This window comes from Onychostoma macrolepis, chromosome 09, assembly GCF_012432095.1.
Source record: "Onychostoma macrolepis isolate SWU-2019 chromosome 09, ASM1243209v1, whole genome shotgun sequence".
NCBI classification, from domain to species: domain Eukaryota; kingdom Metazoa; phylum Chordata; class Actinopteri; order Cypriniformes; family Cyprinidae; genus Onychostoma; species Onychostoma macrolepis.
In genome coordinates, this window is record NC_081163.1 from 29,418,134 (window position 1) to 29,436,615 (window position 18,482).

An 18,482-nucleotide genomic window follows, 5' to 3' on the forward strand; every position below is an offset into this window, starting at 1 on the left:
AAGTGTTTTATTCCACAAAACAAAAATCCAAAAGAATCAAAGAGTAATTAAATGCAACAAATAAAAAGTAAAAAAAAAAAATGCAAAAACTTATACATGACTTTTTACATGAGCAGAACTCCTGAAGGTGTGAGCTCTGGAAACGCCTCGTTCTGAGTGCACTTCTGTTTGTCTGCTTCCTCTAGGATCTGGGGATCTCGAAGGTGGGTCATATGAAGAGAATTCTCCAGGGAACTAAGGACTTGGCCAAGAGTTCGATGGTGGACCTGTGAGAGACGTTAACACACATTCCGTTCGTGAGCGAAGAGGAGTTGAAGCGGGAGCTCCGGCGTGGGAAGCGCTTTGGTGTCATGGATCTTTGTAGGAATAGCTTGTAGAAAAGCTAGGAATGTTTGTTTTGGTGCCAAAACGACAAGGATTGTGTCCAAGACTTTTAGCCCCATAGAAAAGCCATTCCTCACTTATCGCATCTACGGCACAATCAGGTATGCAATTCTCATCGTGCACGCGACCTCTGGCCTCTTTAACAGATTCCAAATCAAGTAGCAGAACAGGACTTCCAAACCGAGAGGAGAGGAGCACGTGGCCTCTGAGTAGCTCACTGGCTCTTTGCCTTGCGGTAGATGGCAACAATAGGAGGGCGATGTGATGTGTCAGCAATATTCTGCACTGTTTACATTTTAAGGAGACGGGAAAAAGTCTGCTGGTGTATCGCAATCAAACGGCAATCATCGCAGTGCGGCGGTGCAGTCCAGGAAAGGTCAAAAGGGGTTTCCTTCGCCAGTGACATACTGATGCATGGTATGCTTGCTATATTTGGATAGCTGTTTTACTGCATGATCTGCGTCTTGTTTTTTATTGTACAAACTAACACTTGAACAAGTTTTATATGAATTTAGTATAATGCCATTTGTTACTACTGAAGCATCCCTTTGGTCAAAGTAGACTGCTGATTTATTTCTATTTATCTGTCTGCATGGAAACCTTGTGTCAAAGCAGTGGCATGTGCCATTTTTATTGTCAGATGAGCTTTATTGGTAAGAAATGTTTTAATCTTACAGTAGGACGTTAGGTAAGTCGGTGAAATAAGTACCAAAGCGAATGTCCCCTGGTTTTTAAAACGCGAAAAGTTCTTTAGAACGTTTCAAAAGTTAAATTTTTTCCCCTAAAATGGTCAAATCTGAAGTGGTTCGGAAAAACAAGAACACAGCGACTCTTTGTAGCTTAAAGCATATTATTATACATTAGTTGAAATAGGACTTCTATTGTTTTGAATAGGAAATTGCAGTTGACCTGCAACTTTACATAGTTGATATTTACTGAGTTCAGGAACCCAGTGCAAGTTTGATAGGATCATCTACATTTGGTTGGTGGCATTACAGGGTATAAGAGATTGTTTGTTTGTTAATATATGCACTGTATATAAGTCTAAACTGTTAACTCCAGTTATGAGCCTTTGTATAATAGAACGCTTACATGATATTATCAGATGACACATTTATTTGTGTATAGAGCACCATTAACACCTTTGTGAATTATTCTGTTAAGTAATCGCCTTTACACATTAAGTGCTGTTGTACTCTATGGAAAGTGCAATATTGTATTTCTTTTGATACATTTCTTCTCTACGAAGCTTTATTATGTGAGGTTTTTCCATGGAAAACTAACAAGATAAACTTCACACACTCCTCTTTTTTCGGTTTTGGATTAAGTTGGACTTTGGGTCAGACAAATCATGCCATGTTCACTCCAAAATTCATAAATCTTCCATTAGCAAATTGTTGATCCTGTCTAACCGTGCTTCCAGGATAATTTGCTAGACGGCTGGATGTTTCCTCACACCGACTTTAAAACTGTTGTGCCTCTATTTTTTCCGCAAAATGGAAAATTTCGAGCTCGGAGCTACACGTAGTTCTACATAAGCCAACCCGACCAACACACGGGACTCATAACAGTGGATTTTAGGCTTATGTTATATTATAATGTTCCTCTGGAGGGTGTTCGATAACATCAAAGTAGCACTTGATATATATACAGAGCGAAAGTGAGTAGTGTCGGAAAAGATGTGGTGTTCCCAACCAAGAAATCCAATTCTACCCACAATTTACCTGAAGTGAGAATTCAAACAAATATGGAGGATGAGAACAGACCTGGAGGACGGGGTTTGGTCTGTTGGGTGGAACCGAACAGGATGTTTTTAAAAAGGAAAATACACATTTGAAGAGTTCGTTGAGAGTTTAGGCGTTATTATGAAACGATGGGATTAAAAATGAGACTGAATTCATGACAGCGTTCATTAATCAGTAATAGATTACATTAGTGGTCCTCAACCGGTTTTGCTCCAGGATCCGGATTTTGCATTCAGCATAATCATGGCGCCAAACAAGAAAACGTCCTTTAAAGTCATTACTTTATGACTTTATTATTATACTTTATGACTTTATCATGAACTGACAATTTTTTGAACGCGCAAACAGTAAACTTGTGATTTACACTTTTTATAGCTTGTGTGCTTGGTTTCTAAATGTCAGTGATGGTTTTATGCTCTCGGCAGCCAATAATTCACCACACAGAACACATTGTGGTCTGCACAAACCATGTTTATTCTTTTTGTAAGTGAACCCGTATTTAATGTAGTTTGGCCTTGTCCATATTGGCATCTGCGCAATACATCTAGCTTCCACCAAATGAAAGACGAACTTAATACCATCCAGTTTGATTGGGCGCATAATGCTGGATGTACAAAATGAAAAACGAGGACATAATTTTCTCCTCTCTTTTAAAAGTTGATAAGCGCATTTATAACTACACAAAACTATAGGCCTACAGTTAATTACATTCTAGCAGCTGAGAATCACTGGCGTCCATGATAAAGGCACAACAGTGCAGCCTTCTGCATTTTTCAGAAATCCATGTCATTTGTCCGTTGCGGTTTAATTGGCAACTTAATGTCTCTCACTTCCCGTCTTTTCTCAGTAGTAAGCACCTACTGAGGTTTAAGCGTCTGCCTGTAGGCATTTCAGGTTGGCTGTTTAATGACAGGCCCATGTGAAATCTGCGCAAGCAGAACTCTGCAAAAACAAGTTTTACACATTCCCTTTCGCTCACGTATTCGTTTAGGAAATATTTTGGCCTTTCAACTACCACTCAGTCTCTGTATAATACATTATACCTTTTTAAAATCCATTCACAGACAATCGGTGCAGAAAATGTCATCTGGGCTTATTCATAGGTGAGAGAAAAAAACTGTAATCTGATAAACATTTGATCAGACAATTTATAGCAACTGTTTGTGGTTATATAATATCAAAACCTATGTGCACATACCTCCACACATTCTTAAACATGACTGAATGTACTGATATGCATTTCTGAGTGACCGCATTACAAAAGGTAATTTCCCCAACTAGCTAGACTCATGACCAAAGACACAAGATCATTTCCAGAATGCTACAAAGCTCCCCGAAGCCCGTTTTAATTGGCCTTCCATGATCTCTGTTTGACAGCTGTAGCAGATCGACCTTGTATATGGTGCCTCTGTATAGTTCATTTGTTCACAACAGACTCAAATCACACAAGTGCAGTCTTCCTCTCATGCCACACTGAATACATGTGCACATGATCACATGAACCTCAGTTCAGTTCTCAAGCCACCACTGAGTGTTTTTCATTGGATTTTGAGTGACGGTGGGATTCGGCTTATCGATGATGGCGAACGTAAAGCTGTAAACTGCCTGGTTTTTCAAAAACGAATTCATTTGGGGAATTTGTAGAGCAAGGTAACATATCTTTGACATGATTTATATCCAGTTAAGAGAAGTGCGATGTGAGTTTCATTTGTTTACATTGTGTTTACAATGGCACAGTTTCATTTTTAAGACAACATGTATAGGTATATTTACAATACTTGCATATTTATTAAGGTTAAACAACTGACGTGTATGTGTTTTCACTATTGGGATATAATGTTACGGTAGTCACTTGTATTGATATCTGGATGATTTTGGTAAGTAGTAGCCTAGGTAATTTTTATGACTACTAAGTGACTGTTTTCTGTGCCTTTTTATCGTAGATGCATGGTTAACTATTTATTACAATATGGAGGTCACTGAGATGTGTATTTTTGTATCCTGATTAAATAAGTGTTTCGATTTTGATGTACATTTTGAGGTGGTAAAACGCTGCCAGTTGATATCTTCCTTCTTCAATAAAATTGAATGCATACACAGTACACTCTGTGTCTTGGATGTTTGACTTATTAATTTGATTTTGTCTTGTAATTTCATTAAATATGCATTAACGGAATAACAGACTATTATTTTTCAATAATGCTATATGACATTATGGTAAGGATTTTGTATAGATCTGTGACAACATTATTATAAAAAAAACATTACAATTGTGCTTAAAAACATTAACCTCACACATATTCCTCAGATCTGGAAACCGTACAGTAGATAGATAGACAGACAGATAGAGATTTACATATTTTATATAGATTTACATAGATACAAATTTACAGAGAGAGAGAGAACAGAATATTTTAATTATTTGAATTTAATTTAGCCTAGGTCACCCTGCAGTACCTCTGTGGCCCACCAGGGGAAGCTCCCACCACTTTGGGAAGCATTGATTTACTACCGTATAGTGTATAATATAAAGTCACAGGGCAGATGGCCTTTATGAAGTAATGTCCATCTGACGATATTGGTTATTAATTTGCCAATTTATACCTATACCTACCTTTAAACTGTATCTCTGATGCATAACTATTGACACTTCACATAAAGAGCATTTCATTTCTGTACAAAGTAAGTTCCAGATTACACAAATTCATGTATGAGACAGAGAGACACAAAAATGAATGTGAGGAATCACAATAAATGTAAAAATCAGATTCAAGTAAGAAACCCATTAATTTTCTCCATAGACAAATTGATTTTCACCAATGAAACATATCCACCCTGAGCTCGCAGTGATGATATATGCTTCTGTAGAAGCCACAAGGAGTGATTTATAGCTTAATTCCCAGTGCAGAACTACATTACCCATAATTCTGAAGAATGTGCCACCAATCAGAGAAGCTGGTGTTACCATGAAAACAAAATTGCTGTACTTAACTGACATGATAGTAATGTCAAATTCTAAAAATAGACTTTGTTCTCATTAGGACGCGAACTATAAACTTCATCACAATTCTCTGGTAAATTCATTAAATTGTTTCTCCTAGCCTGTTATTTTCATTGTAATCCCCTCTAAGAAAACACGAAAGGTCAGAAATAAATGTTAAAACAATAAAATGCTACATTGAATTGTATTTCATTTATTTTGCAAGTTGATGATACTCCCATCATTGTCTCTGCGCTCAACTTCTCCCAGCCGCCGCTCTGGGTTGGATTACTTTCGCCTGCTCGTCTTGTTTTCATGAAATGAACGGACGTAAGAGCGGCTAGCTGCCCACTGCACGGCTCTGTCACTACAAGGTGAGACGCGCTTCATTTTAATTTGTATGTCATTTTCCAGCATTCATCCCATATCGCAGAGTAGTTACGATCCCATCGAAGAGTGTCCTAGATGCGGATCACGACTGATGTTATCACAGGCCTGAAGCTAATGCGCGAGCCAGCTGCGTCTGTAATGACATCATCAGGCTTTAGCAATAACCACACAAAAACATATTTCTGATAATGCTTTTACATGCATTGTTCGTAAAAATAAACTCTGCGATAATTCAGTCATGCCGCCTAATCCTTGGCGATGCCTGAAAATGAAAACAAATGAATCATCAAACCAAAAATGACAGATAAGCATCAGATATGACATAAACATGATTGCAGATTAACTGACGTCGTGAAGAGCTTCGAAACGTGTGTTATAAGAGTCAAATGGCGGATTGTCGTCGTGCTGTCAGAGCTGGAGAATTGCGACGGGTCGTATTTGAAGCGTTATTGACAGTATTGCAAATACTGAGTGTTAAAATCAGGGTGTTATGGCAAGGGATCGCATCATGTGCAGTAAGTTTTGCACACAGCCACTCCTCTTCATAAGCTGGGAACAGCCAGTGATTTCATAAACATCTGTTGATTTCAGGAAATCATTTGACCCTGCTGATGCTCTCCGCACAGATCACATGCAGCAGCCAGCGCCATCACTTGCTCATGTTAATGTCCTCTTTCTCATGAAGACGCTGCTGGGTTTCAGGCTTGGTGTAAATGTGCTCTTTTTGTTCTTAGAAAAAATGTTTACCTTTGCAGTCCCCACCCACACACACACACACACACACACACACACAATCATTCTGAACTGCATCACAGCCTGACCTATTTCAGCATTCAGGTGTGAACGCTTGTTTAAACAGAAAGATTAGCTGCACAGAGCAAGATTCAGAGCTGTGGAAATGCTCTGGTCCTGTAGAAATCAAGCTCTTCTGCTCCATCAAAGGCCTGCAACCAGTTGCAACACACCTCTTTAAGATAAAGGGATAGTCTCTACCCCCTCAAAAAGTTTTTTTTTTTTTCTTCTCCACAATTTTGTCAATTTTGTATTAAATGTGTAAGCCTTACTTTCTTCTGCTGAAGAATGTTGGTAATCAAATCAAAACAGATGTTCCCCAAATTGATTCTTTTGTGTTTGAAAAGCGTGTTTAAAGGGACGGTTCACCCCAAAATGAAAAGTTTGTCATCATTTACTCTCCCTCATGTTGTTCCAAACCTGCTTTCTTTCTTCTGATAACCAAAGAGTTCCTGGTAGCCATTGATTTCCATAGTATTTTTTTTTTTTTTTTTAAGTCAATGGCTACCAGCAACTGTTTGGTTATCAGCAGAGGTGGGTAGTCCAGGGGCTAAAGAGTAAAAGTCCTGCCATATTTTTGTTCCACCCATGAACTCAGCAGCTGATTTCACCAGAGGAGGAACCAAGTCATTCCTTTCAAGTCACAAGTAAGTCTCAAGTCAAATCCCAAGTCCTCAAAGAGTTAAAGTTAATGAGATAATTAAGTGACTAATTAAATGATGATTGAGCATTAGTGATGAACACCTGATGTTAACAATCAACATCACTGAAGAAAAGAGAAACACAAGAACTACAACTGACTTCAGCCACAGCTTTGGATGAAATTAACTGGAGAAAAAAAAGCAAAAAAACATTGCCACCATAACTGTGGTCAGTGTTTGCTTTAGTTGGGCTCTTGAGCCTTTTAGTAATTCAAAGAAATTTGCTTCTTAACATTTGTGCAATGCTGAATCAAACCTTGAAGCAGCAGGTTAGCTTATGCTTTCAGATTGTAACTCATGATGAGTGAACATTCTTGGTTTAAATCTCTCTGGTTTATTAAATACATTTAACTGTTATAGAACTGAAAAAAAAAGCATATTAAGCAAATGCCACCATAATGCTTTGGGTGGAACAAAAATATGGCAGGGCTTTTACTCTTTGGCCCCTGGACTACCCACCTCTGGTTATCAGCATTCTTCAAAATATCTTCTTATGTGTTTAACTCATACAGGTTTGGAACAATATGAGGGTGAATAAATTAGGGATGCACAATATTGAATTTTTGCTGATATGCCGATATTTTTCCACTTATTTTGGCCGATGCCGATATATTTCCTTTTGCTTGGAAACAACACCAAGTCTCTCCTGTGTGGAAATTATAAGCAAATTATTTTTTTTAAATTTTGGTTAGTTTTTAACAAGAACTTATTTGTTGGAATTAAATGAACAATAATGAATTTTTTTTTATAATGACATTGAAGCTTTGAAAGTAACTATAAATAAACTATATATCAATCGCTGCTTTTTTTTCCCCCAGAAAGATGCAGAAGTAACCTTAAAATTTTATTTTAAGATTTAACATTTGTAGATGGTCTAAAGCAAAAGAGTTGTAAAAGTTTTTAAAATCTTTTAAAAACATATTACACATTAAGGTATAAATCAGTATATATAAAATTATTTAATTTACAAGTGTCATGTTTATGATCTTTTTATTTTTGTAAGCTACAGCTTCTGGCCTTTAAATCAAAATATATTCATGATTTTATGACATCAGTTAGTGCTTTATTTAATCAGAAACAATCTAAATGTTACCGTTTACTCTATCACACAACGAGCGCCTCATTCTGTAGGTGCATTCTCAGTTTAAATGCAGCGATCCAAAACAGTCAATCTAATCATCATTCTGGCAAAACTTTGATTCAAGAATGAGCCACACTGCTGACGTGATTTAATCGCTAGCACACCCTGAGCACATGTGAGTTATTGTATTATTATAGTTTTGTATTTCTCCATTGATTTTCATTCCATTGTTTTTCACAATGCTTCATGGGATTGTAGTTCTTTCCCTTATTAAAGCTGTTAAAGAGATAGTTTACCCGAAAATGATAATTCATGCATCGTGGTACGCACGCCGAAGTCTGACACAGAAGAGAATACATTTTTGTTTTTGATTCTTTGCACACAAAAAAGTATTTTCGTAGCTTCATAACATTACAGTTGAACAACTGATGTCACATGGACTATTTTAATGATGTTCTTACTATCTTACTGGGCCTTGAACATTGCAGTTGAGTTGCTGTTTATGCAGGGTCAGAAAGCTGTCGGATTTCATCAACAATATTGTAATTTGTGTTCTGAAGATGAACGAAGGTCTTACGGGTTTGGAACAGCATGAGGGTGAGTAATTAATAACTGAATTTTCATTTTTGGGTGAACTATCCCTTTAAGAACACAGTCTGTAGTGTAGTGTTGTGATTTTCCTTGTGGCTGGTTTGGTTTATGACTTATAAGTCTTTAATAAAGACCTTTTAAAATCCCTATGGGAAAAATGCTTCCGAAACCAAGGCTGCTGAAAAAGTAGGCGTGCACTGTAGCACTCTAGTAAAAACAAACATGCCATCAGTTCGTAGTCCTTGAACAAACGTATTTGTCCAGCCGTAAACAAATGTGTATTATAATTAGACTGAGCAAGCATTTGGGGAGAGATTTAGTTCTGAGGCCTTATTAATCCACAACAACAGATGGATACACTCACCTAAACTGCTGCTCAAGAGCTAGCTATCTCCATGTGACACTTGCTTCTTATTTATTTTTTTCTCTGCTTTATCAGATTCTGTTTCGAATCCCTCTTTGTTTCTTCCATGCAAGCTTCTGCAGTGCACAGATAAGATCTCACTGCTTCTGCACACCGTTTCGGTTCAGGCTATGTGAGAACGTGATAACAGCCTGACATTGGGCCATCACATAGCCTAGACCTATATTTTTCAATCATTTTGGTCTACCACACACACAGATGGCCCAAGATAACTGGCCTGCTGTAAGCTGTGTAACACTAAAGGTGTGGATTGTTCAACTTTCGCTGTTTAGGTAATTTTCAGTCTACTCATATTCAACCCTGTGTTTCTGTCTTACTGGAGCAGCTGGAACTCCCATAAATTACCCATAAATCATGTGATAACCATAATCCATCTTAAAGGCACAGTTCACCCAAAAATGAAAATTGTCATCGTTTACTCACCTTCATGTTGTTCCAAACGTTTGTTCTTCTGCAGAGCACAATAAAAGACATTTTGATTCATTTGTCTACACAATAAAAGTCAATGGGTTCCAAAATCAGTATTACCTTAAAGTCTTGATTTTTTTGGATTTCATACTTTGTTTACACTAGGTCTGTTTACATGCACTAATTTTCATCAATCCAAATAAATCCAATCGGATTTCAAATTATGAAAGTTCTGTTTATATGAACTCTAACTTTACAACCGGTCTTCACATACAAATAAAATGTTTGTTGGTTCGTTCGGAACCGGCAAAAGCAAACGTGATAAATATACAGACATAAATTTGAGTAAATATTCAGTCGCCTTCACATACTTGCATACAGTAAGACTTGAGACGTAAATAAACGCACACATAAAAATGTATGTTAATGTATCCAGGCACTGTGCATGTGCAAAAGCTGTTTTTTTTAAGACCGATTGAGAAAAGTCGGATTCTAATGTTTACATGCTTCATTTTTTCCCTTTGATCGGATTATTTCAGGTTACACCACCCTTTCCAATCCAATCAAAATTTAATTCTACTCAAGCTCAATAGAATAGAGGTGTTAATTGGCTTTTCAGTCTGATTGAGCCAATGAATCTGGTATAAACAGAAAATTGTCTGTGCATGTAAGCATGGCTGCTGTAGGCTGGATTTAATTTTTGGTAGCTAGAATGAAAATGTTTACAATGTGTTTATTTCAACCCAACTGTTTCACTTCAAGGAGAGGAGAACCTCCTGTCCAGCACCGCAACATCATGGACGCCTGTGCACGGATCAGAGGGGTCCCGTTAAAGAGCCGTGCCACCATGAAGAAAGAGGTACAGTGCTGACTACCATGAATTAGTTCTGTTGCGTTCATATCTAAACTCATCCAATTTCCAATAAGTTTTATGTTTGTTTGAGCAGACTATCCGTGAGGGCTCAAACCCGGGCCTGAAGAGCCTGTTGAAACACAAGAAGGAGCTCTGCAATGTGGTAGTGGAGCTGCATAATAAAGATCCCCAGTCTCTATCAGAAGTAAGGATTGAATATTATGTATATGCATGATTGCAACTGCAAAGCAATAATTTTTGCAGCGGTTAAAGTAATATTATGGGTTCAATAATAGTTAAGTTCAGTCTTGTCCCTCTTTTCACTGGTTCCTGTTTGGGCTACAGTGAGACGCAATGGAAGTGAGTGGAGCTGATCCATGGACATTTCAATAGTGTAGCCACAAGACGAGTAATATGTGTGTTAGGGTCAAAGACGAGACAATTGACTGTCCACAGAGACCTCGATTGACAGGCGATCTGATCAATCATAACGCCGAATCCGCCATCTTGCCCAACAAACAAATCAGACAGGAGAGTAGATTAACTTCGGTGAAGTTTGACGTCTTTCCGCAGTTAAAATAAAATGCGTTATGATGTTCATTCATGTTTATCTCGTGCTTTAAGTAAATATGAAAAGACGATCGATTCATGTGTTTGAAATGAGGCGCTACAGTGATCTGGCACGACACATTAAAGAGCCACAAAACGGTATTTATTGTTTGAATTTCTTATAAAAAAAAAAGATAGAATTTGAAAGCTGAGACCTTGTTTCATACCAGAAGTAACCTGCTCTGTCTTGTCTGTCGGTGTGTTGTCAGTTTCCTTTTTGCTCCGCGATGTATTTTTACTGCATGAGAACATGGTGTGTAGTGTGAGAGCGGCATGGCTTGTCGGACATAGCAACAGTAACTAAAGAGGGCGGGTTTTTCAAAGGGGCAATTAAATTTACAAAAGTGATTTATATACATAAATAGCATATTAAATGCAAATGTCTTTTTTAACGTGTCAAATAACTTTGATGGAAAAAAACAAAACAAAAATATGTGTGAAATGTCATTCATCCTAACACAGGGGTGTCAAACTCAGTTCCTGGAGGGCCGCAGCCCTGTAGAGTTTAGTTCCAACCCTGCTCCAACACACGTACCATGTATTTTTCAAATAAGCCTGAAGGACGGTGATTAGCTGGATCAGGTGTGTTTAATTAGGGTTGGCGCTAACCTCTGCAGGGCTCCGGCCCTTTAAGAATTGAGTTTGAAACCCCTGTCCTAACAGATATATTTATGTAAAAATGAAACAACATGTTCTTATTAAAATATATAAAAGAAAACAGATCATACTAAAATTTATTATATTTATTATATACAACTGATCCTTAAATGACATCTAATGATTCTTTTTGGTATATGAACTATATGAACTGTTGATACACTAAATTACATTTTAGTGGGTGTCTTCTATAAAACATGTTAAAAACATTCTAATGTACAGGAAATATATTTTTTTTTCTTAAAGCTATATTAAAGTTTTTATTGTTCTGATAGTTGACAGCCCTTTTCGTCTTTGCAAATTGCTTACTGACATCTTCTATGTAAAGTTATTTTCAATTTTACAACTTAATTTCATGACAGCATAACACCAGAAACCCAAAAATGACTATAAAAAGACAAGAACAACTTTGCAGCTCAAATAATACACATTTCAACAGAAGAATGAAGGTAAGTGCTTTTATAAAATTAAAAACTGCACTTTTCTGTTTTACGATTATTTCCATTATACTGTAACATCGATTGTTGCTTTCTTTTCTTTTTTTCTTTATTTATGTTTTTGAGAAAACATTTTTAATGTACTACTCAACATGAATATGCAACAAATGCTGTTGATTGGGCTTAGCTGGAATACCATAATACATACACAGATGTTTCAGTTGAAAGTTTTCATGACCTCTTTTTGAGCTGAGTAATTTTGAAAGCCTCTATTACAACAGATATTGATGATAAGAGAGCGGTTAGAGTCAACTGGGACAGTTCACCAGTGTGACTGTTGCATCTCACCTCATTATATACTTGGCCGCATCTCACGAGGCTTGGGTGAATTGTTAAATTCAAAAAAAGAAATTGCAGTTGCAACGTGGCTTGTTTTCATTTTTGTTAGGGTGGCATTTTTCCGTGTGGCTTTGTAATTCTCATGAAGGCAGGGTGAATTGTGCCTGCGGGTATTGCAAATTATTTGCACACACTGTCTGCATTGTTAACTCAAGGAAATCAGATAATGCAAACACGACTTAAAGGTACTGTACTGTATTTCCTGGGATTGTGCAACTTGTCTTCATCACTGTAATCTAAACACCTGAGCAGTGAAAGTGCAATTGACTGCTAGGCATGCATAGATATATGCCTGGTTATATATATATATATATATATATATATATATATATATATATATATATATATATATATGCAGTATCTCACAAAAGTGAGTACACCCCTCACATTTCAGCAACCATTTTAGTATATCTACTCAAGGGACAATACTATAGAAATGAAAATTGGGTATATTTTAGAGTAGTCAATGTGCAGCTTGTATAGCAGTATACATTTACTGTCCTTTGAAAATAACTCAACATACAGCCATTATTGTCAAAATAGCTGGCAAAAAAAGTGAGTACACCTCTAAGTGATAAGCGCTATACATCATTTAACCATGCAAAGCCACATGTCTTATTCATCATGTTCATGTTTTTGTCTGCTTGACAGGACTATGCAAATTTGTGTATCTTGTATTAGAGCAGTTAAAATTTGGTGCTTTGAATACAATTCTCTCATACGGACCACTGGATGTTCAACATGGCACCTCATAGCAAAGAACTCTCTGAGGATTTGAGAATTAGACTTGTTGCTCTACACAAAGATCGCCTAGGCTATAAGAAGGTCGGTAACACCCTGAAACTGAGTTACAGTACAGTGGCCAGTGTCATACAGAGGTTTTCCAAGACGGTTTCCACTTGGAACAGACCTCACAGGGGTTGATCAAAGAAGTTAGGTCCTCGTGCTGTGTGTCAGGTGCAGAAGCTGGCTTCAAAAAAACAGACGCATGAGTGCTGCCAGCATTGCTTTTGAGGTTGCAGGGGCGGAAAATCAGCTTGTCAGTGCTCAGACCATACGCCGCACACTGCAACAAGTCGGTTTGCATGGCAGTCATCCCAGAAGGAAGCCTCTTCTGAAGCTGGCTCACAAGAAAGCCCACAGTTTGCTGAAAACAACCTGTCCAAGAGCAAGAATTACTGGAACCATGTCCTGTGGTCTGATGAGACTAAGATAAACATGTTTGGCTCAGATGGTATCCAGCATGTGTGGTGACGCCCTGGTGAGAAGTACCAAGAAAATTGTGTCTTGCCTACAATCAAGCATGGTGGTGGTAGCATCATGGTCTGGGGCTGCTGGTACTGGGGAACTGCGCTTCATTGAGGGAAACGTGGAGTCCAACATGTATTGTAACATTCTGAAGCAGAACATTAAGCCCTCCCTTCAGAAACTGGGCCGAACGGCAGTTTTCCAACATAATAACGACCCCAAACACACCGGCAAAATGACAACTGCCTTGCTGATGAAGCTGAAGCTGAAGGTGAAGGTGATGGAGTGGCCAAGTATGTCTCCAGACCTGAACCCTATTGAGCACATGTGGGGCATCCTCAAATGGAAGGTGGAGAAGCACCATGTGTCTAATATCCAGCAGCTCCATGATGTCATTATGGAGGAGTGGAAGAGGATCCCAGCAACAACCTGTGCAGCTCTGGTGAATTCTATGCCCAGGAGGATTAAGGCAGTGCTAGATAACAATGATGTACTCATTTTTGTTGCCAGTTATTTAGACATTAATGGCTGTATGTTGAGTTATTTTTAGTAGAGATGTTCCGATACCCTTTTTCCCTTCCCGATACCGATTCCGATACCTAGGCTCAGGGTATCGGCCGATACCGAGTACTGATCCGATACCCGGGTGTGTATCTGGTTATACAGTTGTATGTACTACTAGCCCTGTATGAATTGATACAATAATTTTAGGGTGTGCTTCACCATATATAGATAGATAGATAGATAGATAGATAGATAGTCTGGCGAGTAATTTTAACTGAATTTAAGACCGGTGGTGGTGCTTTTTTGGTCATTCAGTGTTTCTGTAAAAATGGGGAAAAACTGTCAATAATACTGATAAAATAATAATCATACTATGAATTCTACTAAGAACAATATAAAACGCACTAAGGATTAACGAGCTGCTGTATTCATGAATATTAATCACGTTGTCTGCATTGGCTCGAACGGATTTGCTGAAATCAAAACAGGGACGATAATAGGTGAACGCCAGCCAATGAGATTGTCGTTTGCGCATTAGCTCCGCCTACTCCCGGAGAACCCGGCACTTAAGCTGAAGAATTCCAAAGGAACTCCGTTATTTTGACAGAAAAACACAACAAAGAATAACGTTTACATACCATGCAGAATTGACAGGCTACATGTAAGACTCCTTGCTCCCTCTCCTCTCTCTCTGCGTGTGAGGAAAAAGCAAAGCGACGGCGAGTCGTGCGCTTCACACTAGAGCTTACGGTACGTCAAATACAGCTGCGCTGCGCATTCATTCAGATGAACTGAAAAATATATCGTTTGACGGAGAGACAAACTCTGAAGCGCTCAGAGTGTTCAGCGAGTGACAATATATCTGTGCTAAACTTATACATAGCCTACCAGTAAAATCTGATCATTTATTAGCCAGTGGCTAATATTAGACATCATATAGTCGCCCAGGTTGAAGATTTAGTCGCGTATGCGAGTGATTTAACTTACTGGCAATGTGCTAGCACGTTTGTATTTCTTCTTCTCTGCTCTAAATAGTGGTTGCTTGTGTGGCAACACAGCACAACTTCCTGTCTTTGCATTCTGAGCAGCGAAGAAAAATTGATTTCCGATTTGCAGCGTTAAGCAAAGCTAGCGCGCATAACTATAGGTCTTGTTTAAAAATGGTATCGGATCGGTACATGGGTTCAAGTACTCGCCGATACCGATGCTAGAATTTTTTGTGGTATCGGTGGAATTTCCGATACCAGTATCGGAATCGGAACAACCCTAATTTTTAGAGGACAGTAAATGTATATTGCTATACAAGCTGCACATTGACTACTCTAAAATATATCCAAGTTTCATTTCTATAGTATTGTCCCTTGAGAAGATATACAAAAATGGTTGCTGAAATGTGAGGGGTGTGCTCAATTTTGTGAGATACTATATATATCATATGTGTGTATGTATGTGTGTGTGTGTGTGTGTGTGTATATATATATATATATATATATATACACACACACACACACAGTCATGGCCAAAAATACCGGCACCCTTGGTAAATATGATCAAAGAAGGCTCTGAAAATTAATCTGCATTGTTAATCCTTTTGATCTTTTATTTAAAAATTCACAAAAATCTAACCTTTCATTGGATTATAAGAATTTCAAATGGGGGGGAAATATCATTATGAAATATGTTTTTCTCAAATACACGTTGGACACAATTATTGGCACCCCGAGAAATTCTTATGAGTAAAATATCTCTGAAGTATATTCCCATTCATATTCACAATTTTGAGCACTCCAGGGTGATTATGAACATGAAATTATCCAGCCATGGCTTCCTGTTTCACAGAAATATAAATAGGAGGAAAAACAAAGCCCAAATTCCCTTAATCATCCATCACAATGAGAAAAACCAAAGAATATATTTCTGATGTGCAGCAAAAGATAATTGAGCTTCACAAATTAGTGAAGTGGCTTTAAGAAAAGAGCTGGAGCAGTGAAAATTCCCATTTCCATCATCAGGGCAATAATTAATAATTTCCAATCAACATAAAATGTTACAAAACTGCCTGGAAGAGGACGCGTGTCTATATCGTCCTAATGCACGGTGAGAAGGAGAGTTTGAGTGGCTAAAGACTCTCCAAGGACCACAGCGGGATGAATTGCAGAAAATAGTTGAGTCTCGGGGTCAGAAAACCTTTTAAAAAATTGTCAAACAGCACCTACATCACCACATGTTGTTTGGGAGGGTTTCAAGAAAAATTATCCTAGCTCATCCAAAACAAACTCCTGCATATTCAGTTATCAGACACGACTGGAACTTCAAATGGGACTGGCTTCTATGGTCAGATGAAACTAAAAAAATTAGCTTTTTAGCAGCAAACACTCAAGATGGGTTTGGTGGACACAGGGATAAAAAGTACCCCTTGTGTACAATGAAAAATACTGCTGTATTTTTTTATTTTGTGGGCCTATATTTCTGCTGGAGGTCCTGGCCATCTTGTTTAGACACACGGCATCATGGATCCTATCAAATACCAACAGATAAAAAAAATCAATGTGTGACTGACTCTGTTAGAAATTTTATAATGGTCCATGTTTGGATCTTCCAACCGTGCTATAATCCAAACACAAACCTCAAAAACAACACAAAAATGGGTCTCTGAGCACAAAACCAACCATTCCAGTCCTCTGACCTGAACCCTATAGAAAATGAGTGGGGTGAACTGAAGAGAAGGAGCACCAACATGGAGCTGGGAATCTAAAGGGTCTGGAGTGATTCTGGATGAAGGAATGGTCTCTGATCTCTTGTCAGGTGTTCTCTAACCTCATCAGGCATTATAGGAGAAAATTTAGAGCTGTTAAACTGGCAAATGGAGGTTTCAAAAAGTATTGAATAAACGGGTGCCGTTAATTGTGGCCAATATGTATTAGAGACGAACATTTATTTCATAATGATATTTCCCCCCATTTTAAATTCTTATTATCCAATGAAAGATTAGATTTTTGTGATTATTTTTTTTATTTAATTTTTTTTCAAATAAAAGATCAAAAGGATTAACAATGCAGATTAATTTTCACAGCCGCCTTTGATCATATTTACCAAGGGTGCTGATATTTTTGGCCATGACTGTGTATGTATATATACACATATATATATATATATATATATATATATATATATATATATATATATATATATATATATATCAGCGGTAAAATAAGTATTGAACACGGCACCATTTTTCTCAGTAAATATATTTCTAAAGGTGCCGATGACATGAAATTTTCACCAGATGTCGGTAACAACCTAAGTAATCCATACATACAAAGAAAACAATACAAATAAGTTCAGAAATTAAGTTATGTGTAATAAAATGGAATGACCCAGGGAAAAAGTATTGAACAAGCTTACTGGAATTAATTTAATACTTCGTACAAAAGCCTTTGTTGGTAATGACAACTTCAAGACGCCTCCTGAATGGAGAAACTAGTTGTATAATGCATTGCTCAGGTGTGATTTTGGCCCATTCTTCCACACAAACAGTCTTCAAATCTTGAAGGTTCTGTGGGCCTCTTCTATGAACTCTGATCTTTAGTTCTTTCCATGGATTTTCTATTGGATTCAAGTCAGGTGATTGGCTGGCCATTCTAGCAGCTTTACTTTCTTTCTCTGAAACCAATTGAGAGTTTCCTTGGCTGTGTGTTTGGGATCATTGTCTCGCTGAAATGTCCACCCTCATTTCACCTTCATCATCCTGGTAGATGGCAGCAGATTGTTATCAAGAATGTCTTGGTACATTTTTCCATTCATCCTTCTTTCAATTATATGAATTTTGCCAGTGCCGCACCATGATGTTTTGGGGTGATGTGCAGTGCCATTTGACCTCCAAACATGGTGTGTATTATGGCATCCAAAGAGTACAATTTTTGTCTTATCTGACCACACTATATTCTCCTAGTATTTCACAGCTTCAATATGCTTTTTCTTCAGCAATAGAGCCTTGCGTGGTGAGCGTGCATACAGGCCACGGCGGATGAGTGCATTACTTATTGATTTCTTTGAAACAATTGTACATGCTAATTCCAGGTCTTTCTGAAGTTCTCCACAAGTGATCCTTGGCTCTTGGACAACTCTTCTGATAATTATTTTCACTCCTATGTCAGAAATCTTACGAGGAGCACCTGGTATTGGCCGGTTTGTGGTGAAATTATGTTCTTTCCACTTCCAGATTTTGGCCCCAACAGTGCTCACTGGAACACTCAGAAGTATAGAAATCCTTCTGTAA

At 37.8% G+C, this 18,482-nt stretch overlaps 2 protein-coding genes across 8 annotated transcripts in view; both read left to right on the forward strand.

The window, feature by feature from the left end:
- dgkh (diacylglycerol kinase, eta) overlaps positions 1-4,231 on the forward strand; it is an 81,730-nt gene extending 77,499 nt beyond the window's left edge. For all 7 annotated transcript variants that reach the window (XM_058786966.1, XM_058786968.1, XM_058786971.1 and 4 more), the window contains one exon: positions 186-4,231. In XM_058786966.1, the coding sequence (XP_058642949.1) occupies positions 186-272 (87 nt within the window). In that variant the 3' untranslated portion in view covers positions 273-4,231. The remainder of the gene's footprint in view (positions 1-185) is intronic.
- A 362-nt stretch (positions 4,232-4,593) lies between these two features.
- Positions 4,594-18,482, forward strand: part of akap11 (A kinase (PRKA) anchor protein 11) — a 33,955-nt gene continuing 20,066 nt past the window's right edge. Inside the window, exons 1-4 of the mRNA XM_058786472.1 lie at positions 4,594-5,483; positions 10,259-10,355; positions 10,444-10,554; positions 11,978-12,064. Of these exons, the coding sequence (XP_058642455.1) occupies positions 10,293-10,355; positions 10,444-10,554; positions 11,978-12,064 (261 nt within the window). The 5' untranslated portion in view covers positions 4,594-5,483; positions 10,259-10,292. The remainder of the gene's footprint in view (positions 5,484-10,258; positions 10,356-10,443; positions 10,555-11,977; positions 12,065-18,482) is intronic.